This window comes from Salvelinus fontinalis, chromosome 41, assembly GCF_029448725.1.
Source record: "Salvelinus fontinalis isolate EN_2023a chromosome 41, ASM2944872v1, whole genome shotgun sequence".
NCBI classification, from domain to species: domain Eukaryota; kingdom Metazoa; phylum Chordata; class Actinopteri; order Salmoniformes; family Salmonidae; genus Salvelinus; species Salvelinus fontinalis.
Genome location: NC_074705.1, coordinates 21995667 through 22019078, shown reverse-complemented (window position 1 = coordinate 22019078; position 23412 = coordinate 21995667). Strand labels below are relative to the sequence as shown.

Genomic DNA, 23412 nt, shown 5'->3' with positions numbered 1-23412 from the left:
ATGTTTGGAATAATGTTTGACTTAGGAAATGACAAATCGTCATTAACAGTGAAGAGGGACCAAACAATGTAACTTTGAAGAGTAAAAACAATGCCCTTCTCAGCTGAATTACATTTTGTGTATGCATGAGAGTGAGAAAACAAAGTAATTAAGATTTTGATTTTATGACAGTCTAATATCAAGGTTATGGTATACTCAAATTGTAAAATAAAACAATTAGCAAAATAAAACAATTATAAATAGAATTCGAACAAAAATAAAAAAGGGAATAGAGTATATATTATATACAGTACCAGTCAAAAGTTGGGACACACCATTCAAGGGTTTTTCTTTATTTGTACTATTTTCTACATTGTAGAATAATAGTGAAGACATAAACTATGAAATAACACATGGAATCATGTAGTAACCAAAGAAGTGTTAAACAATATATTTTAGATTCTTCAAAGTAGCTATCCTTTGGCTTGATGACAGTTTTGCACACACTTGGCATTCTCTCAACCAACTTCATGAGGTAGTCACCTGGAATACATTTCAATTAACAGGTGTGTAAATTAACAGGTGTGTAAAGTAAATTTATGGAATTTATTCACTTCTTAATGCATTTGAGCCTATTCCTCCCCTAACCGAGATGACGCTGGGCCAATTGTGTGCCGCTCTATGGGACTCCAGATCACGGTCGGTTGTGATACAGCCCGGGATTGAACCAGGGTCTGTAGTGACGCCTGTAGCACTCTAGCGCTGCGTTACTCGGGAACATAAGTAGGTATGAGGGTTTAGGTTTTTTGTGTTTCTTTTCTTTTATACTGATGTAGCTAGACCTACTATTGTATGTAGTGTAGTAAACCATGATTACCACACACTCCAGCACAGTAGGTGGCGGCATGCACCCTAAACGTTTGTTCGCGGACCGCCATTCTACCATAGAAGGAGAGGGAGAAAAAGACGAGGAAGAACCCGACCCCCCGTATTGTTATTGACTCTTTCTTGCATGACACGAACCAATCAAACGTGAAATAGCTATCAAGCAACCGTAAGTAGCAGACTTTGATGTATTTCAATTATGCCTAAGAATGAAACTGATTAGGCCTGTCTGTTTAACACACGAAAGTTAGGCTAACGTTACGTGCTAGCGTATGCTGCTAGGAATATTCTGCTAGCTAGCTAGCCAGTTTATATGTCAGCTAGCGAGCTGTCACAGGCATCAATCTACAGTGTTACTTTAGTCTATACAATTATGTTGAGTGACTCAGGATTACAAAAACGTGTCACAGTCGTGGCCAACAATGAGCATTTTCCTTCAAGTGCTTCAATGGAAATTGTCAGGGCTGTTTAGCGTTAGCTTCGACTTGTTGTCTCTGAATGGGGGGTTTTCACTAGTTACCACAGCCACAAAGTCATAATTATGGCTAAAGTGTACACTGACTATTTATAAAATGCATCTTCTTAAAATCAGAGTTTAAACCTAACCGTAACCACACTGCTAACCGTATGCCTAACCATAACCATAAATTAAGACCAAAGAGTAAATTTTGTTCTTCATGAAGCTTACTTTATAGCCAGTAAGAACCATCTGAATGGGCTAGCTATCGTTTGCACTTTCCATTCTGTAACCTTACCTAGCTAGCCGTCTGAGCTATTGTTTAGGTAGCAAGCTATGTCTTACCTTTACGTTTCAACACTTTTAGGCAGCTAGCTAACGTAAAGGAAAGAGTGGACAAAGACGAGGGGCGGGACACACCAATACATTCTGCAGAGATGGGCGCTGTTGTTTCCCGGTGGAAGGTAACTATATTCACGTTAAACAAGTCCGTAACAGTAGCGTAAGCTAGTTTACCTATAATAATCCAAAGTATTCTAGCAACCCTGGTTTATAAACGCAGACATCGACTCTGCCACTTGGGTATGCTTTTTTTGGCATCCATCGTTTTGTGGCACAGTCGATATCCAAGCTTATAAACCAGGGTCCCTACACAACTCCCTCTCAAAGAGCGTGTCCTCGCGTTAGACCTCATAGGACGCTGTCTTACAGGAATGCGCTCACCAGTCAAGCACACACACTGTAGTGGATGCGAGTGTAACAGTTGTAACTTTACGTCGTCCCCTCGCCCCGGGCGCGAACCAGGGACCCTCTGCACACATCAACAACAGTCGCCCACGAAGCGTCGTTACCCATCGCTCCACAAAAGCCGCGGCCCTTGCAGAGCAATGGGCAACCCTACTTAAAATCTCAGAGCAAGTGACGTAACTGATTGAAATGCTACTAGCGCGTACCCGCTAACTAGCTAGCCATTTCACATCCGTTACACTCACCCCCCTTTCAACCTCCTCCTTTTCCGCAGCAACCAGTGATCCGGGTCAACAGCATCAGTGTAACAGTATAACTTTACGGCGTCCCCTCGCCCCGACACGGGCGCGAACCAGGGACCCTCTGCACACATCAACAACAGTCGCCCACGAAGCGTCGTTACCCATCGCTCCACAAAAGCCGCGGCCCTTGCAGAGCAAGGGGCAACCCTACTTAAAGTCTCAGAGCAAGTGACGTAACTGATTGAAATGCTACTAGCGCGTACCCGCTAACTAGCTAGCCATTTCACATCCGTTACACGAGCTCCAATCCCACTTCTGACACCAATGTAATGAAACATGCAGGAAGTGCGTCTCAAGCCATCAACCTTCTTGCCCGAAGCCCAGCACGCCATTGATTGTGCAGCAAAAGCATGCTCAAGTGGTAGAGTCGATCTCTGCGCTTATAAAACAGGGTTGAATAAATCTGGAGAATCCGACTACTCCACTGTCTAACTAGCTAGCTACCAACCCAATGCTCCCTTAGCATTTCAAGGTTTCAGTTTAACGTAATCAAGTAGCCTACATCACTGACTAGTCAACTGAACTGTACTGTCTGGCTAGTGTCAGAATGGAATTGAGCCAATGTTTTTGGCGTTTGAGGGCATGCATGATGTGTTGAAGTTAATGTTTATAATATCTATGAATTACTTTTTTTTATCATTCAGAGAGAAAAAGCATTGCATTCAGCACACACAACTGGTCATAGCCATTTGTTTTGAGTGATTCAGAAGTAAATTGTATATAATCTTCAAACAGGCTAAACCAACGACGGTGGAACTTCTAGAAGGCATTGGCAAGGTAAGTATTAGGTTAAATGTTGCTATAAGCCCTACTTTTCATCATTACACAAAAAAGTGTTCACAGCACCAAGCTTCTCCCGCAGTCCTGTCCATGAACTTCATCTTGTATCCGTCTGTAATTATCAGTCAGGCAGTGATCTGTTTTGATCTTTTAGTGACAGGTGCAGATGTCCACAACTCTGACTTTGGCCAGCACATTGACCGTCAGATATTAGAAAAGAGGTTATACTTTTTAGAGAAGAATTAGAATGCTACAATGAACCCTTTTTAAATGTAGCATAAGGCATTACCCAAGCATTCCATAATTCTTATGATCCAACTATTACCTGTTATCTTTATTATTATTATTATTTTTTAAATACTTGTCATGGCATTTTGTTGTCTTTTCAGGATATTAAGGACCTTGAGGACTTTAGAGAGAAGAATCAGAGATTGGAGAAGTTGTGGGTGGGAAGACTGCTTCTGTATTCATCTGTGCTTTATCTTATTACTTGCATAAGTGTTTACTTCTGCTATCTCCCCGAACAATGGACAGGACGCATCGTGATGACTTTGCCCTTATTTATATTTCCTATATTGTAAGTAAAGCCTACTCTGTCCACTGCCACACATAACCTTAAAGGGGCAATCTGGGATTCAAACAACAATGAAGTGGTGCTCTTCATGGGACTGGAGGAATGTACTCACTCTCAAATTCATGTTTTATAGCTATACTGTGTTTGTTTGAAATTACATTATTTACAAACATTGGTGTATAACAAGCTTATATTTTGGTTTCTGATAAGAAAGTTGTATTCTTCAAGAATCAATGGCTATATATCCTTTATTGAAAAGTATATCAAAATGTATGCACCAATCCCTGATTACCCCTTTTAAGTATGTATACTATTATGTGCCTGCAGCCTACTTTGTAAAGATGTTTGTTGGCAGTTCAAAAGTACCCCGGGCACATAAGTCAGAGGAGATGCCGAGCATCCACATTTTTCATTCACATGAAATCTTCCAAGCACAGACATAGATGTTTATATTTGTTTAAATCAATAGTTTTTCTTATTCCACAACTGTTCTGGTTTTGTGCATCTAATGCCAAAGTAACTTTTCAATATGTAGGCCTATACTACTCTTTCAGGTCATCAAAATGTCCTGCCATGTAAAAGTTCCACCACATAATCTTCAAAGTGAAGAATCTTCTGTTTTGTTCCATTGATCACAAAATGCTTTACCACAGAAAGTGATGCTCTCTCTGATCTGCTTTTCTGAGTAACTATTCAACAATGGAAGACTGTTTCTGCTGCATTCTAATATTTCTGATTGCTTTTCAGAGTGTGGTTTATGAGGAAGCTGCTGTTATTCCTTTTCTCAAAGCGAACAGAAAGAAACAGTAAGGCTTCTCTTATTTATATTCAATTTTTGTTGGCCCATCAACCACCTCCCTCTTTGGAGGACAAAAGTAACTTTGTTCTCCATTTTTGTTTTTACACACATAAGATAAACTTAATGTAAAGAAGAGAATCCTATCTTGTTTTGAATTGCACGTCTATCCAATTGTAAATGTCCAATTGTAAAAAATAATAATAATGATAATACTAAAACTATTTATCAATATAAATGTCTCTTAAAATGCAGATGTTTGAAAATGCATGTTTCATGACAAATACTCAACGCATTCCTCGTCACTTTTGTTTCAGATGACAAACTAGAAGATTTAAAAGTTGAAAAAAGAAAAATCGTAAGTGTAGATTTTTATATCTAATTTATTCCAATAATTTTGGTTCGTTCAGGGCAGGGCTGGTTTCCTGGACACATTAATCCTAGTCCTGGCCTAAAAAGCATGCTCAATGGAGAAACCAGCCCTTAGTGTTTTGAAGTAAGTGTGTCATTGATCCAGAGCTGATATCTTAATGACACAACGACTCTTTCACTGATTGCTCTTTTAATAGCCCTAAGTGTTGAATCGTGTCAGGAGCTCCTTGCACAACTCGCATGCGCTCTAACCTTTGAAACGCATTCAAATCAAATCAAATTTATTTATATAGCCCTTCTTACATCAGCTGATAACTCAAAGTGCTATACAGAAACCCAGCCTAAAACCCCAAACAGCAAGCAATGCAGGTGTAGAAGCACGGTGGCTAGGAAAAACTCCCTAGAAAGGCCAAAACCTAGGAAGAAACCTAGAGAGGAACCAGGCTATGAGGGGTGCCGGGTGAAGATTATAACAGAACATGACCAAGATGTTCAAATGTTCATAAATGACCAGCATGGTCAAATAATAATAATCACAGTAGTTGTCGAGGGTGCAGCAAGTCAGCACCTCAGGAGTAAATGTCAGTTTGCTTTTCATAGCCGATCATTAAGAGTATCTCTACCGCCACTGCTGTCTCTAGAGAGTTGAAAACAGCAGGTCTGGGACAGGTAGCACGTCCGGTGAACAGGTCAGGGTTCCATAGCCGCAGGCAGAACAGTTGAAACTGGAGCAGCAGCACGGCCAGGTGGACTGGGGACAGCAAGAAGTCATCATGCCAGGTAGTCCTGAGGCATGGTCCTAGGGCTCAGGTCCTCCGAGAAAGAGAGAATTAGAGAGAGCATACTTAAATTCACACAGGACACCGGATAAGACAGGAGAAGTACTCCAGATAAAACAAACTGACCCTAGCCCCCCGACACATAAACTACTGCAGCATAAATACTGGAGTCTGAGACAGGAGGGGTCAGGAGACACTGATCAGCATTGATGTAATTTGTGCTGATCTATGCATATTACACCCCTTTTTAGAATTTTGGCCCCCCCCATCTCCTACCCCATTCCCTTAGTAGAGGGAGGCTCTTTGCTACAGCAGGCAGACATTGAGCACAGGTGCCTCAAGCTTACAATGGAAGTCTCCTGCCTTAGGAAGCCTTTATTGAGCTCTTAGAGCACTTTGCAGTGAGCTAATTGCCAGTGTTATGAAATAATCTAAAATCAATACAGGCTAATTTGCAGAGAGACTGTGTTCCATGAAGCGCTCCATTAGCGATTCTCTGTAAATTTATAGCAGGAAGCATGGAGAGGATGTAATTTTCTGTCATGTCTAATAACTTCCAATAATTGTGGCTGATGGATTTTCACACTCCATTACTGATTTTGGTGCATGTTATTATTTATCTTCTACTAGCTAACAATTAACGATGTTTGGTGTTTTCCTGATGTAAAGTTGAATTGCAAACCATATTGCTGGCTTGCAAAATCAGAATTGCCTTACTTAGCAGTTTTGGTGTTCACACCTATGGGTCTCCTTCTTCCACTGACTACATATTTTCGGTTACAACAAATGAAACCACTAGGATAATGTTATAAGCGAAAAATTATTTAAAAATCCTCTTGTAAGGTATTTCCACTATGATTTACTATTAGTGTTTATCATGTTATTGTATTTGTATTTATTATGGATCCCCATTAGCTGATGCCAAAGCAGCAGCTACTCTTCCTAGGGTCCAGAAGAATTAAGGCAGTTTATACAGTTTTAAAACATTACAATACATTCACAGATTTCACAACACACTGTGTGCCCTCAGGCCCCTACTCCACCACTACCACATATCTATAGTACTAAATCCATGTGTATGTATAGTGCGTATGTTATCGTGTGTGTGTGCGCGCACATGTGTCTGTGCCAATGTTTGTGATGCTTCACAGTCCCCGCTGTTCCATAAGGTGTTTTTAAATCTGTTTTTTAAATCTAATTTCACTGCTTGCGTCAGTTACTTGATGTGGAACAGAGTTCCATGTAGTCATGGCTCTATGTAGTACTGTGTGCCTCCCATAGTCTGTTCTGGACTTGGGACTGTGAAGAGACCTCTTGTGGCATGTCTTGTGGGGTATGCGTTGTTTTTCCAGCAGCAGACTATGATCAATAATGTCAAAAGCTGCACTGAAGTCTAACAAGACTTGTTCCCCCACAATTTTTATTAATACATTTATTTCACCTTTATTTAACCAGGTAGGCTAGTTGAGAACAAGTTCTCATTTACAACTGCGACCTGGCCAAGATAAAGCAAAGCAGTTCGACACATGCAACAACACAGCGTTACACATGGAATAAACAAACACAGTCAATAATACAGTAGAAAAAGTCTATATACAGTGTGTGCAAATGAGGTAGGATAAGGGAGGTAAGGCAATAAATAGGCCATGATGGCGAAGTAATTACAATATAACAATTAAACACTGGAATGGTAGATGTGCAGAAGATGAATGTGCAAGTAGAGATACTGGGGTGCAAAAGAGCAAGATAAATAAATAAATACATTATGGGGATGAGGTAGTTGGATGGGCTATTTACAGATGGGCTATGTACAGGTGCAGTCATGTGGCAGTTATTTTATCATCAATCTCTCTCAGCCAATCATCAGTCATTTGTGTAAGTGCTGTGCTTGTTGAGTGTCCTTCCCTATAAGCATGCTGAAATTCTGTTGTCAATTTCTTTACTGTAAAATAGCATTGTATCTGGTCAAACACAATTTTATCCAGAAGTTTAGTAAGGGTTGCTAACAGGCTGGTTGGTCGGCTATTTGAGCCAGTAAAGGTGTCTTTACTATTCTTGGGTGGCGGAATGACTTTAGCTTCCCTCCAGGCCTGATGGCACACGCTCTCTAGTAGGCTTAAATTGAGGATGTGGCAAGTAGGAGTGGCAAATCGTCTGCTATTATCCGCAGTAATTTTCCATCTAGATTGTCAGACCCTGGTGGCTTGTCGTTGTTGATAGACAACATGTTTCACCTCTTCCACACTGACTTTATGGAATTCAAAAGTACAATTCTTATCTTTCATAATTTGGTCCGATATACTTGGATGTGTAGTGTCAGCGTTTGTTGCTGGCATGTCATCCCTAAGTTTGCTTATCCTGCCAATGAAAAGTAATTAAAGTTGTTTGCAATATCAGTGGGCTTTGTGATGAATGAGCCATCTGATTCAATAAATGAAGGAGCCGAGTTGGCTTTTTTCCCAAAATGTAATTTTAAAGTGCCCCAAAGCTTTTTACTGCCATTCTTTACATAATTTATCTTTGTTTCATAGTGTAGTTTCTTTTTCTTTTCATTTAGTTTAGTCACATGATTTCAGAATTTGCAGTACGTACTGTTTGCCAATCAGTTGGGCTGCCAGACAAAATTGCCATACCTTTTGCCTCACCCCTCTCAACCATTCAATTTTTAAATTCCTCATCAATCCAAGGGGATTTAACTGTTTTTACAGTCTATTTTCTTAATGGGTGCGTGCTTATTAATAACTGAAATAAGTAGTTTCATAAATGCGTCAAGTGCAGCGCCTGGTTGCTCCTCATTACACACCACAGACCAGCAAATATTTTTTAGGTCATCAACATATGAATCACCTCAAATTCTTTTATGACCTCATATATTCTATATTAGGCTTTGGAACTTTGGTTTTCCTAGATATGGCTTTTGTGGATTTAAGAAGGTCATCAAAAGATTTGCTGTGCTAGGGTTGCAAAGCTACCAGTAATTTACCAGTGGTAACTTTGGTCATTTATACTTGTATTTATTTTTGTATATCTATGTCCATATTGTCCTTGAGTTTCTAGAGGACAGACATATGGTTCAAGAGAGAATAGCCTAATTAATGAAAAAAGCATCTACAATGACATTATTTTCAATTAAATCTTATCGAACAAATCAAACATTTTATTGTGGAACTGGGATTCCTGGGAGTGCATTCTGATGAAGATCATCAAAGGTACGTGAATATTTACAAGGTTATTTCTGTCTTCTGTTGACTGCACAATATGGCGGATATCTTTTTGTCTTGATTGGGCTCTGAGCGCCGACCTCAGATTATTGCATGGTTTGCTTTATCCGTAAAGCTTTTTTGAAATGTGACACAGCGGTTGCATTAAGGAGAAGTGGATCTAAAATTCCATGTATAACACTTGTATCTTTGATCAACGTTTATTATGAGTATTTCTGTAAATTGATGTGGCTCTCTGCAAAATCACTGGATGTTTTTGGAACTTCTGAACATAACGCGCCAATGTATACTGAGATTTTTTGATATGAACTTTACCGAACAAAACATACATGTATTGTGTAACATAAAGTCCTATGAGTGTCATCTGATGATCATCAAAGGTTAGTGATTAATTTTATCTCTCTCTGTTTTTGTGACTCCTGTCTTTGGCTGGGAAAATGGCTGTGTTTTTCTGTGATTTGGCGGTGACCTAACATAATCGTTTGTGGTGCTTTCGCTGTAAAGCCTTTTTGAAATTGGACACTGTGTTGGGATTAACTACAAGATTACCTTTAAAATGGTATAAAATACTTGTATGTTTGAGGAATTGTAATTATGAGATTTCTGTTTAAATTTGGCGCCCTGCACTTTCACTGGCTGTTGTCATATCGCAGCCATATTAACTGATTTAAATTTTTAAAACTTTTTTTCTACAGTTGGAAGAGGTGATGGAGACTGAAACCTACAAAAATGCCAAGTTAATTCTTGAGAAGTTTGATCCTGAAGCAAATAAGAAAGTGGCAAGTACAGTATCTGTTTTTTTTTTTTTAAACGAATCAATGACTTAATCTGATATTTATTTAAATTATGAATTGATCTGAGATTCTTATTTTATTTTGAAAGGAAATGGAATTCACGCCAATCAGGCCAGGTCAGATGACTCCTACACCGGGCCAAGGTGAAGGCATCCTCTCTACATTAGTTGTGTTTCTGTATTCAAGCATAAAACCAAAGATTGTGAAACTATAAATGCCTTACTTACCTTTTGATTGCTACCACATAATTCCTGTGGTTGACTAGGTTACATAGAATTGATCTGCTCATGTGCCTGAGCTGTCAGTCCTGTATAATTGATTACATTCAGGAGAGCAGTCACACACTTCTCTTTCTCTACGTTTAGTCAATTAACAAATAAGTTGACCATAATTGAGTGAGCGCTTGTGGGAATTGATTGTTTATTCAATGCCCCTTGAGTACTTCAGTTCAATCAATGGGGGCGGCAGGTAGTCTTGATGTTATGCTGCAAGGTTGGGCAAACTACGAGCCCAACCCTGTTTTTTTTTCAGGGTGGGGGGGGCATAATTGTTGTTATTATTAATATATGTCCAGGCCTCTCTTGAATGTCTAAAACTTAATAGAAAGTATGTAGAAATGATAATGGACCAATGTAAAATAAAAGGTTAAATAACTGCACTTTTTCTGGCACAGAAATAGATTTTGACAAACAAATCGGTCAACAACAAAAACATATTTTTCGTCTCTGTTGAATTTCGAAATCCCGGTGTGGCCCTTGAGCCAAAAAGTCTGCCCACCCCTGCACTAGTGTATACACCCTTATGTTATACTGGGAAATTGTATTTCCATAGCTAGAGCTGACAGTGAGGACTTATGAAGAGCAGAATTAACCACCTCTGCATAATCAAAACAGTTTCTTTGTGAGGAGGTGGAAACTTTTAGTTAGACATTGATATGCAAATGCAGGCTAAAAAGTACCAGTGGCCCCGCTTTGGCCCCAAGTGAGAGCAGGAGCCATAGCCCAGTGAGACATCGGGTGCCGGCCCGCGTAGATGGAAACAGAAAAGCATGAACTTTTTGGGTAAAACACTGGGGTAAATCTTGCGTGGAAATGTGCCGTTACAGATGTGGGCCAGCAATCGGAATGTTGCCGTTTTGAATCCCTAATCAGACAGGACATATCTGGCATAATGTGAGCCGGCAACCAAGGGTTGCTGGTGTCAAATCCTAGATGCCATCTCCTGCCGTTGTGCCCTTGAGCATGGCGAGAAAATGTCCCTGTACATCAACCCACATTGCCGTAGATATGCAAATTAAACAGAATGCCTTAACTCTGAGAACCATTTGTGTAGTGTCTCCATTTTGAGGAAGAATACCTCTTCTACATGTCCCTCTTCTTCAGAACTCCGTCAACGCAACATAGCCTTGAGGCCCCCTGTCATGGGCGCTGGAACCACCCCTACGGGTCCCCTTCCTCACTCAGCCCCAGGTGGGCCCCCAGGAGGACCCCCGGATAGAGGCCTGTCTGCCGCGGTCGCCCAGCAGACCATAATGAGGAGACCCCCTATGACACCCTGCACCCCTGTCCCAGGAATGGGTGAGTAAAGCTCTAATAGGATAGAGTTTTATCTTTCAGTGGGACAATTGCAAAAATTGTAATGCCACAAACATACCAGAATGGCTTTCCAAGAGGTGTTGAGGGGGCATGACTGGTCCAATCTCAGTCTTGACTTAAATCTGCTTGATAATCAGAGACAAGGTTTGAATATCGCTGCCCATCAATGGTTCCCAACCAAACCAGTTTTAGCAATTGATAAAAAAAAGAATGGTTTTGTTACCCTAAGAGTTGTGCAAACTTGGTAGAATCTTATTCAAAATGATTTACAGCTGACAAATGTAATCCTTTTTTAAATGGTTTTTATTTGAAGGCAGCATAATGTGAAAACTGCAAGAGGTGTGTAGGCATTCACTTAGCACTGTATGTAGCCCTCCAAGCTGCTTATAGGTTGTTAATGGATTCCAGTGTAGATTATTAAAACACTTGAGCTTATTTTCTATAGCCTATACTTTTATGTATCCCAAAACTAAATGCCATATTATGCACTAAACAAGGGTGATTTACATTCTTACCTTTCAAGAGGAACCTGTTAAAAACCAGCCCGTGTAGTTTTTTTTAAGGCTGTAGTATTAAAATGTGTAGAAACTAAACTAAGCACTAATTGTCACTGTGTTCCTATGATGTGCTATAATGTTAGGTATGCACCCCCCAGGCCCACCCCTGGCTAGACCCGTCTTACCTCGAGACCGAGGTGCTGTGGACAGAGTCATCGAATACCTTGTGGGAGATGGCCCTCAGAACAGGTCTGTACTTCCGTCCAAAGCATTTCCAATGACCTCATTACTGATGTGCTTCTCGATGTTTGGCCTCACTATTTTGTGCTCGTCAGTTGTGACGGTCACTGTAACATACAGCTTTAAATGGGAGACCTTTACTGGAGTTCTCCTTTTAACAGTTTTGCATCTAGGCAACTTCAAGGTTGATCTCTTCTCACTGTTATGTATGCTCTTTTATCCCCAGATATGCTCTTATATGCCAGCAGTGCTTCTCCCATAATGGCATGGCGTTAAAAGAGGAATTTGAATATATTGGTAAGATTTGGAGAAATACTACTTCCTGTCACTACCCTTCAAACAATGCATTAACTTTGCCCTTCGGTGCTTGGCTGCCAGCTTTGTATTTTGAATTTATTATGGGTCTCCATTAGCTGCAGACAAGGCAGCAGGTACTCTTCCTGGTCTGGTTTTACAAGTTTCACAGTTTTACAATTAAAAAAACATTACAATACATTCATAACATATTTCACAACACACTTTGTGCCCTCAGGCCCCTACTCCACTACCACATATCTACAACACAAATCCATATGTACGTGTGTGTATAGTGCGTATGTTATCGTGTGTGTGTGTGTGTATGCATGTGTCTACGCCTATGTTTGTGTTGCTTCACAGTCCCCGCTGTTCCATAAAGTGTAGTTTTATCATTTTTTAAAATCTGATTCTACTGCTTGCATTAGTTACCTGATGTGGAATAGAGTTCCATGTAGTCATGGCTCTATGTAGTATTGTGCGCCTCCCATAGTCTGTTCTGGACTTGGACTGTGAAGAGACCTCTGGTGGCATGTCTTGTGGGGTATCTGTGGGTGTCAGAGCTGTTTGCTAGTTTAAACAGACAGCTCGGTGCTTTCAACATATCAATACCTCTCACAAAAACACGTCCATATCTCCTCCACTTTAAGCCAGGAGAGATTGAAATGCATATTATTAATTTTAGCTCTCTGTGTACATCCAAGGGCCAGCCGTGCTGCCCTGTTCTGAGCCAATTGCAAAGTCCCTCTTTGTGGCACCTGACCACACGAGTGAACAGTAGTCCAGGTGCGATTAACTAGAGCCTGTAGGACCCGCCTTGTTGTTAGTGCTGTTAACAAGGCCAGGGCTTTTTTTATGGACAGACTTCTTCCCATCCTAGCTACAGTTGTATCAATATGTTTTGACCATGACAGTTTACAATCCACAGTTACTGGATTGCAGCTTCGTCATCTCAACTTGCTCAGTTTCCACATTATTTATTACAAGATTTAGTTCGGGTTTAGTGAATGATTTGTCCCAAATACAATGCTTTTAGTTTTAAATATTTAGGACTAACTTATTCCTTGCTACCCATGTTAAAGTGTTGCAGTCATTTCAGTCGCTGTAGTAGCTGACATGTATAGTGGTGAGTCGTCCGCATACATAGACACAATGGCTTTACTCAAAACAATGTCAAAAGCTGCACTGAAGTCTAATAAAATAGCCCCCACAATCTTTTTATAATTTCTCTCAGCCAATCATCAGTAATTTGTGAAACATTTACATTACACTTACGTCATTTAGCAGACGCTCTTATCCAGAGCGACTTACAAATTGGAAAGTTCATACATATTCATCCTGGTCCCCCCGTGGGAATTGAAGGCAGCATAATGAAAGTGCTGTGCTTGTTGAATGTCCTTGGCATACGTTTTTTTCTAATATGCTGTTGCAACCAACTTTTTGTAACCAAAGTAGCTCAAGCTATGACATCGAAATAAGGGTAATCCATTGAGCAGATGCAGTTATGCATCTTCAACATGTTTAAAAAAAAATTGTGGGGCAATTGTTGAAGCACATGGCACCTTGCCTTTGAAATAATGTTACTTACATTATGACCATTTAGCTTTCAGGTGTGCTTACTGTTACGTCCTGAACCATGCAAGGAAGACTCGACCTCAAGCTCCAAGACTCCCAGAATTTAGCTTTGAGCGGAGAATGCGCTCGGAATCACCCACCCCAGAAAGATCTGCGGCATCAGAGGTCACTGATGAGAGCGCACCCCCCTCTGGAGGTATAGTAACTAGAGTTACCTTTGGAAATGAACTAATTTTATATGTAGCTATATATGTAGCACTTGGCCAAATCCAAGGGTCAAAAGATCAGAGGAGTTAAGTGGACCCAAATGTATCATTAAAGTTGTGTTGACATTAAAGTAAAACAAGTTGTATATTTTATTCAGGGCTCTAAATGAACAGGTTGTAAATTAACAGCACTGGTGCCCCCAACTTTAAACATTTCATTTAAATTTAAGAAGAACCAGAAAATATGATTTAAAAAAAAAAAAATTCGATTGAGATATATCCTATATGAATTCTAGCTACTTCTGAAGCACATGTTGTGCCCTAGAAACTCATGTAACCCTGTTGATATAAATACCTGTCATTGAAATTAGTCATTTGTGAAATTTTAGGTTTTGACATTATGGAATAGCACTATTTTGCTATTTTTACATTTCTGTAAAACATTTGTAATTTATCAGACGCTCATCCAGAGCCTAAATAAGTTCAGGAGTAAAAATGTGCTTAATAAGAAACATAATACATTGAATGGACTCACTCTGCATGCAATAATAGTGTTTAACATGATTTTTGAATGACTACCTCATCTCTGTACCCCACAAATACAATTATATAAGGTCTCTCTGTCAAGCAGTGAATTTCAAACACAGATTCAACCACAAAGACCAGGGAGCAAAGACCATATCTCGCAAAGAAGGGCACCTATTGGTAGATGGATTTAAAAAAAAAAAGCAGGCATTGAATATCCCTTTGAGCATGGTGAAGTTGTTAATTGCATTTTGGATGCTTTATCAATACACCCAGTTACTACAAAGATATAGGCATCCTTCCTAAACTCATTTGCCAGGGAGGAAAGAAACTGCTCAGGGATTTCACCATGAGTCCAGTGGTGATTTTAAAACAGTTACAGAGTTGAATGGCTGTGATGGGAGAGAACTGAGGATGTGTCAACAACATTATAGTTACTCCACAATACTAACCTAAATGACAGAGTGACCAACTTGGTTAGTCATGAATTCATAATCTTCAGGTCATTAAAACCACATGGTAAATGTAGCATAGTGTTTGTTGCTATAACAAACTCAATAATCAATTTAGCATTGTCGTCTTTTTGTGCATGTTTGTTTTATCCTAATATTTACCATTGCTTTATACTTTGTCTTTGAATAGCTGATCAAAGTGAAGACAGTGGTACCAGTCATGTGGCTACCAGGGCGCCCACTGTATCTTTAGCAACTGCTTCATGGAGTTCAGTGCACAGTTTCGCCATTGTCCACCATCACCACAAAGGTCCCATCTTACCACAGCCTGGTGCTTTGCAGTCCCTTACAAATAATGATTTTAGTCCCACCAATCACTTACCCTGATTAAAGGCTATTTAAATTGACTTCTTGTGGCATTTGGCCCTATAATCATATCACGATCTTAATATGATCAATCAACTAACAATCAGATTTTGGGTCAATTTAATTTTCAATTCAGGAATTGAACTGAAATTCCAGTTTCACCCTTCTGTCTGATATCACAGCTACACAAGCTATTGCATGGCATCACACAATGATGTTGATGCATTATTTCATGTTGGACCATCAAATGACCATTGTACTGATCCCACTCTTTTGACCCTGAGAGTTGTTGATAATTAACTTAATTCCGGAGTAATGTAAAGCTTCAGTGTTTGCAGATCAAGTCATTGTATATAATATTAACAGGCTGGGCATGCTGCAAATTATTATTATAGTGTAATTACACAAAGTTAGTGATTTTAATGGTTTGACTGTTAAAATGATTTAACCCTGTCACTCTCACCCCCCCCCCCCCCCCCCCCCCCTCTCTCTCTTTCTCTGATAATAGGCTGCTCTGACAGTTTGACAGTAATAGTTTACAGTACATATATTATTGTGGCTTATGAATGTGTGATTTGTACATAGTGGCTCAGAGGCAGAGAGCCCTGTTATCAGAAACAAACAAATGGTAGATATGTATGGTTAATATAAGTTTTATAAATGTCTGTCTTCTGGTTGCAGATGAGAAGGAGCTGGAGGCCCCTTCTGATGAAGTGGAGCCTCAAGTTGAAAAGGCCCAGTCTACAGAAGAGACCCCAGACCCCAACGTAGAGAACCCAGAGGCCGCAGAGACGGTACACACAGAAGAGGAGCCTGAGAGACCAGGAGAAAAGCAAGAAGTCCCCCAATTGGAAACAGAGTAGAAAACATTGAATTCCCACCCTCCCCTCTATGTATATCAGCTGACATGGTGCCATGTTTGTTTAAAAATCATGTGGTACCCAGCTCCTGGATTGACATAAAATGCTTGTAATGCACAATATTCTTTGGAAGTGAAATAATAATCTAGAAATAATAATCTAGAATTGACCACTTTTTCTCACAGGTGTGAAAGAGAGCATTTTGTACATTGACTTTGATGATCAAAATTACTGACTTGCCAAATCCAATTTTTCTTTTGAAAAGATACATTTGCCAAATGCACTGGTCCGGTCTGTCTTTCAAGATTTGCTCTGATTGTGTAATTCTTTAGGCTACACAATAAATAGTTAAGACATGTTTTACATTTATTTACAGCAGTTCTGGAAATATTGAAACTTATTCAATCGTATGCCTAGTCAGGCAAAACTTTTGTTTACAGAGTGAGAATAGAAGTTAATTGAGATTATTTATTCTGGCCAAGAAGCAGTTCCACATATCTTCTTTCAAGCCTGTGTTATGTTCAGCCATGAAGTAAATAAAAAAATATGTATTTTGTGTTGGAGCTTAATTTGTAAGTCAGGTTTTCGGCACACACAATCTTTGCAAATGCCTGTTTTTATTAGTATGTACATGGCACGCCAAATAATGTTGTCTTTAAATTAAATAAAAAAACATGTTCTCAATCAATTCATGGTAGACTATTTAAACCAGACGAAGGGTGCTTCTACTTCATATTATTCCAGGGTAGACTGCAGTGCCATAGTAGGCGATTCCATACAAGATTGGCCCAAAGATATTTATTATGTTTTGGTTCTTACTGACATGAAATTCATGGGAAGGATGTTTGGCATACCTTTGACATATACAAAATGTTTATTGAGAACTAATAAGTTGGGGAATTTGTGACATTTAGGCCTTACCCAGGCCTTAAGACACTACAAAGATGAGTAAAATTGTGCTTAAGTCAGATAAGTTGCATGGACTGTGCAATAGTGTTCAACATGTGTTTAATTTCTTTATGATCAAATAAGGAGAGACTTATCACACAGGTAGAGTTATACTTAAACTAAATATTTATCCACTTAGAGAGCAGGTCAATACAACACACACAAAGTGAATCGATTGAGTGCTCTGCGATAACGATGGCTGGTCGACGAATCACTCTTAGATGATTTGTTGAGAGCCCCGACACAAAGGATACAAACACATTTATAGCAAAGATACAACCCCTTAGTCTACATGACACACAACAGATGTGTGGAAGATACTAATAATTCACAGCAGACCGTATCTGCTGTAAAGACTGTTCTCATTGGTGGCCATACCGGAGCCATCTCCATCCTGGTACCTCCCAGCACACAAACACCAACTCATGCTATGGAATGCAGTCTTGTTAGGTTTATCACCTAAGGAATCGTAAATCTTCTGTCAGCATTAAGCCCCCAGAGGCCAAATCTCAGTTCACACAGACAATATAATTCCAAGAACCCCCTATTCTATTGCATAAAACAACCATTTGATGCAATAACAGTATTTAGAACATAATCTTGTAATTTTGCTCTCACAAACATGATTTTTGAATGACTACCTCAACTCTGTAGACCACACATACAATTTAATTGTAAGGTCCCTCAGTCGAGCAGTGAATTTCAAACACAGATTCAACCACAAAGACCAGGGAGGCTTTACAATTCCTCGCAAAGAAAGGCACCCATTGGTAGATGGGTAAAAATGTAAAAGCTGACTTTGAATATCCCTGTGAGCATGGTGAAGCTATTAATTACACTTTGGATGGTGTATAAATACACCCAGTCACTAAAAAGATACAGGCGTCCTTCCTAACCCAGTTGCTGGAGAGGCGAATGGTGACTTTAAAACATTTAGAGTTTAATGGCTGTGTGAGGATAGTTTAACAACATTGCAGTTACTCCAAAACACGAAACTGACGGATTGAAAAGAAGGAAGCCTGTACAGAATAAAATATTCCGAAACATGCATCCTGTTTGCAAAAAGGCACTAAAGTAAAACAAAGAAATGTGGCAAAGAAATCAACTTCATGTCCTGAATACAAAGCATTATGTTTGGGCAAATCCAATGCATCACTGAGTACCACTCTTCATATTTTCTATCATGGTGGTGGCTGAATCATGTTATGGGCATACTTGTCATCTGCAAGGACTAGGGAGTTTTTTTAGGATAAAAATAAATGGAATAGAGCAAAGCACAGGCAAAATCCTAGAGGAAAACCTGGTTCAGTCTGCTTTCCAACAGAAACTGGGTGACAAATTCACCTTTCAGCAGGACAATAACCTAAAACAAGGCCAAATATACACTTGAGTTGCTTACCAAGACAACATTGAATGTTCCTGAGTGGCCTAGTTACAGTTTTGACTTAAATCAGCTTGAAAATCTATGGCAATATTTGACAAACATCTGTCTAGCAATGATCAACAATCAACTTGACAAAGCTTGAAGAATTTTTAAAATAATAATGTGCATATATTGCACATTTTTTAAAAGATTCTTTTTTTTTGTTAGAATTTTTCTTCCACTTTGACAGAGTATTTTGCATATTGTGAAAAACATACAATTAAATACATTTTAATCCCACCTTATAATGAAACAAAATGTGGAACAAGTCAAGAGGTGTGAATACTTTAAAAGGCACTGTACATCAAAATTCTAGAGTGGGCTCTGCTACTTTTGAAGTTATGATACATTATATGAGCATCACCAGCTAAGTGAATGGAAAAATAGATTCAAAGGGAACTCTCTCTGCTGGTGATTTACTGAATGTGCAATCCTAAAGGAGGGTCATGATTGGTTAATGGCCTATAATACACATTTATTTGTAGAAAAGTGTGTAGGAGCGAGCTATTAGGCTAGTTGTTACTTGACTGATTTATTGTTTTCCCATCACCTTGTCTGTTTTTTACCTGCCTGAATTACCACGGGTCTCATTTATCAACGGCGCGTATACACAAAAAATACTAAACTTTGCGTGCACCACTTTTCTAGCAAAGGTTGGTATTTATCAAATTTGAACTTGACAGAAATTGTGCATATCTTCACACAAATCTCAGACCATGCCTACGCACAACTTCTAGTGGTTGAAGAATTGTATTACAAGCAAACATTGTTATTTTGGGGGAAATGGAGGTGTTTGATGCACAATAATTACAATGTTTAAAAAAGTAGGTAAATTATAAAATAGATGCATGGTAAGGAGATTGCATAATTTTTTTATTTAACCTCTGTTTAACTAGGCAAGTCAGTTAAGAACACATTTATATTTACAATGACAGCCTAGGAACGGCAAGTTAACTGCCTTGTTCAGGGGCAGAATGACGTATTTTTACCTTGTCAGCTCCGAGATTCAATCTAGCAACCTTTTGGTTACTGGCCCAATGCTCTAACCACTAGGCTACCTGCCGCATAGCAGCATGCAGCCTAATATGTTTCTTTGGGTTTTATTATATGGGCCTAAATCATAACAATATTTGCTGACATGACTGGTTTATTCCTGCTACATAACAAATATTAGTTTACCATTTCTTCAATAGCCAAGCATGCTCAAAAGTAAATAGACAGGTAGTCTAGACAGTATGGGTTGTCTGCAGTATTGTTGTGACTGAGATAGGAGCCTATTTAATATCAGAGCCTATACAAAATATTGAACAATTTGTATTTTGCATAGTTTGGGCTTTAGACAATCAATCATGCAGAATGCGCAGCCAGTGTTTGGCATTTGATTACAGCTGTGATTATTTCTCGGTAAGTCTAAGAGCTTTGCAAACCTGAATTGTACAATAGTTGCACATTATTCTTTTAAATTCTTCAAGCTCTGTCAAATTGGTTGCTGATCATTGTTAGACAGTCATTTTCAAGCCGATTTAAGTCAAAACTGTAACTAGGCCACTCAGGAACATTCAATGCCGTTTTGATAAGAAACTCTTGGTGAATTTGTCTCCCAGTGTCCAGAGCCGGATTAATACAGGACCTTACCGGGCCTGAAGCCCCTGTGCCCAGGCCCGTGGGGGGCCCAAGAGGCCGCAATATACACTGCTCAAAAAAATAAAGGGAACACTTAAACAACACAATGTAACTCCAAGTCAATCACACTTCTGTGAAATCAAACTGTCCACTTAGGAAGCAACACTGATTGACAATAAATTTCACATGCTGTTGTGCAAATGGAATAGACAAAAGGTGGAAATTATAGGCAATTAGCAAGACACCCCCAATAAAGGAATGGTGCATCAGGTGGTGACCACAGACCACTTCTCAGTTCCTATGCTTCCTGGCTGATGTTTTGGTCACTTTTGAATGCTGGCGGTGCTTTCACTCTAGTGGTAGCATGAGACGGAGTCTACAACCCACACAAGTGGCTCAGGTAGTGCAGCTCATCCAGGATGGCACATCAATGCGAGCTGTGGCAAGAAGGTTTGCTGTGTCTGTCAGCGTAGTGTTCATCTCTCGGAGACAGAATGCTTCTCCTTCCTGAGCGGTATGACGGCTGCGTGGTCCCATGGTGTTTATACTTACGTACTATTGTTTGTACAGATGAATGTGGTACCTTCAGGCGTTTGGAAATTGCTTCCAAGGATGAACCAGATTTGTGGAGGTCTACAAAGTTTTTTCTGGGGTCTTGGCTGATTTCTTTTGATTTTCCCATGATGTCAAGCAAAGACGCACTGAGTTTGGAGGTGGTCCTTGAAATACATCCACAGTTACACCTCCAATTGACTCAAATGATGTCAATTAGCTTATCAGAAGCTTCTAAAGCCATGACATAATTTTCTGGAATTTTCCAAGCTGTTTAAAGGCACAGTCATCTGAGTGTATGGTAACTTCTGACCCACTGGAATTGTGATACAGTGAATTATAAGTGAAATAATCTGTCTGGAAACAATTGTTGGAAAAATGACTTGTGTCATGCAGATGTAGATGTCCTAACCGACTTGCCAAAACTATAGTTTGTTAATTAACAAGACATTTGTGGAGTTGTTGAAAAATTTGTTTTAATGACTCCAACCTAAGTGTATTTAAACTTCCGACTTCAACTGTAGACACTCATGCTTTACTCAAAGCCAGTGTCATCTCGTTCATACATTTTTTTATAAGCAAGGTGCCTAAACAGCTACCCTAGGGATTTCCTCATTTTAACTGGATTATATTTGATAGGCTTCCACCCTTTGTGTTCTGTTAGACAAGTAACTCTTTATCCACATTATAGCAGGGGGTGTAAATCCATAACACGTACGTTTTTCCAGCAGAAGACTATGATCTATAGTGAGTTGTCATAATGCTGCATCAAATGTACATTTTCCTTGTGGCGTTTGCAGACACAATGTAAGAAACATAATTTATGTCCCCCTAATTGCCCTGAATCAAATCAAATCAAGTTTATTTTATATAGCCCTTCGTACATCAGCTAATATCTCGAAGTGCTGTACAGAAACCCAGCCTAAAACCCCAAACAGCAAGCAATGCAGGTGTAGAAGCACGGTGGCTAGGAAAAACTCCCTAGAAAGGCCAAAACCTAGGAAGAAACCTAGAGAGGAACCAGGCTATGAGGGGTGGCCAGTCCTCTTCTGGCTGTGCCGGGTGGAGATTATAACAGAACATGGCCAAGATGTTCAAAATGTTCATAAGTGACAAGCATGGTCAAATAATAATCAGGAATAAATGTCAGTTGGCTTTTCATAGCCGATCATTAATAACTCTGTTGATCCTGCTGCTATTGTATGAAGTAATCGGGAGCCTATGAATCAGTTACACCATTATCAATGAGGTGGTGTGCCCTAGTAGGAAGAGCACTTTGTGCATTTCACCCTGCACTATCAGCTCCAATATAAATAACACGAGCAAGTCTACTTCTGATAAGCTTCCCAGTAAAGCATTAAAAACAATCAAGAATCCCAGAAAAGTGCTAAAATAGCCCATATTAACATTTGCAGCCTGAGAAACAAAGTCCATGAAGTCAATAACGCCACAAACGCTTGTAACAGATTACTTTCATATTCTGTCAATCTTTGAAATGCACTTAGATCATACCTTTGATGAAACAGTGGTAGCAATACATGGTTATAACATTTACCGAAAAGACAGAAATGCAAATGGGGGCGGTGTTGCGGTCTATATAAAGAACCACATTCCTGTAAAGCTTAGAGACGATCTAATGTTAAAAACTATTTAGGTAATATGGCTACAGGTTAATCTGCCTCACCTAAAGCCCCTTCTTTTGGGAAGCTGCTATAGACCACCAAGTGCTAACAGTCAGTATCTGGATAATATATATGAATTGCTTGATCAAGTATGTGATATCAACAGAAAAGTATATTTTCTGGGTGATTTAAATATTGACTGGCTCTCATCATGCTGCCCACTCAAGAAAAAACATCAAACTGTATCCAGTGCCTGCAACCTGGTTCAGGTTTTAGATCAACCAGGATAGTTAAACAGCACAGGAAGGAAATCATCAATATGTATTTATCACATCTTTACTAATGCTGCAGAAATTTGCTTTAAAGTACTATCCAAATCCATAGGATATAGTGATCACAATATAATTGCCATATCTAGGAAAACCAAGCTTCCAAAGGCTGGGCCTAATATAGTGTATAAGACAGGGGTGTCAAACATACGGCCCGCGGGCCGGAACCGGCCCCCAAGGAGGTTCGATCAGGCCCGCAGGATAATTTGAAAGTGGAAAAAATGCATAAAAGACATGGAATTAATAGTTTTAATTCGCTGCAATTCATGGATTATCCGCTAAGGGGTGCACTCTTTCCATCAGAGTAGAAGACAAGCCGCATCACTGAGACAGACTGAAAACAGCAGACGGTATCAATGCGCCATCTGCTGCTTGTTACGACGTTGTTAATACCTTGGTCTCTACCTCTCCGCTACACCCTCATTAGCCAAAATGTCGTTATCCAAATGGAGAAAAGTAGATAAGGAGTGTAGAATTTTCAAAGAAAAATGGACCACGTCCTATTTATTTACAGAGATGCACGGAAAACCTTCGTGCTTGGTGTGTTTGCAACAAGTTTCGGTATTGAAGGAATATAATATTCGACGCCACTACGAGACTCATCACAGCGAAAAATATG

At 39.5% G+C, this 23412-nt stretch overlaps 1 protein-coding gene across 4 annotated transcripts; it reads left to right on the top strand.

Annotated features, from left to right (window-relative positions):
• The first annotated feature begins 912 nt into the window (after positions 1-912).
• lnpk (lunapark, ER junction formation factor) lies at positions 913-16984 on the top strand. 4 transcript variants are annotated; one of them, XM_055907951.1, is made up of 14 exons: positions 913-1033; positions 1689-1785; positions 3106-3147; positions 3540-3727; positions 4472-4530; positions 4838-4878; positions 9588-9671; positions 9775-9829; positions 11069-11263; positions 11937-12027; positions 12245-12315; positions 13916-14083; positions 15261-15380; positions 16118-16984. In XM_055907951.1, the coding sequence occupies exons 2-14, from the start codon at positions 1759-1761 to the stop codon at positions 16297-16299; spliced, it is 1323 nt and encodes a 440-aa protein (XP_055763926.1). In that variant the 5' UTR covers positions 913-1033; positions 1689-1758; the 3' UTR covers positions 16300-16984. The 4 variants fall into 4 exon arrangements, with proteins under 4 accessions (XP_055763926.1, XP_055763925.1, XP_055763928.1 ...); XM_055907950.1 differs by having other exon boundaries at positions 914-1033; positions 11922-12027; XM_055907953.1 differs by lacking the exon at positions 15261-15380 and having other exon boundaries at positions 915-1033.
• The last annotated feature ends 6428 nt before the right edge of the window (positions 16985-23412 follow it).

Bases quoted from the DNA above. Each gene is read 5' to 3' on its own strand.
- lnpk (XM_055907950.1), top strand. From the start codon at position 1,759: ATGGGCGCTGTTGTTTCCCGGTGGAAG. The intron at 9,830-11,068 runs GTGAAGGCATCC...CCTCTTCTTCAG, and splicing joins GACTCCTACACCGGGCCAAG to AACTCCGTCAACGCAACATA. The intron at 15,381-16,117 runs GTCCCATCTTAC...TTCTGGTTGCAG, and splicing joins TGTCCACCATCACCACAAAG to ATGAGAAGGAGCTGGAGGCC.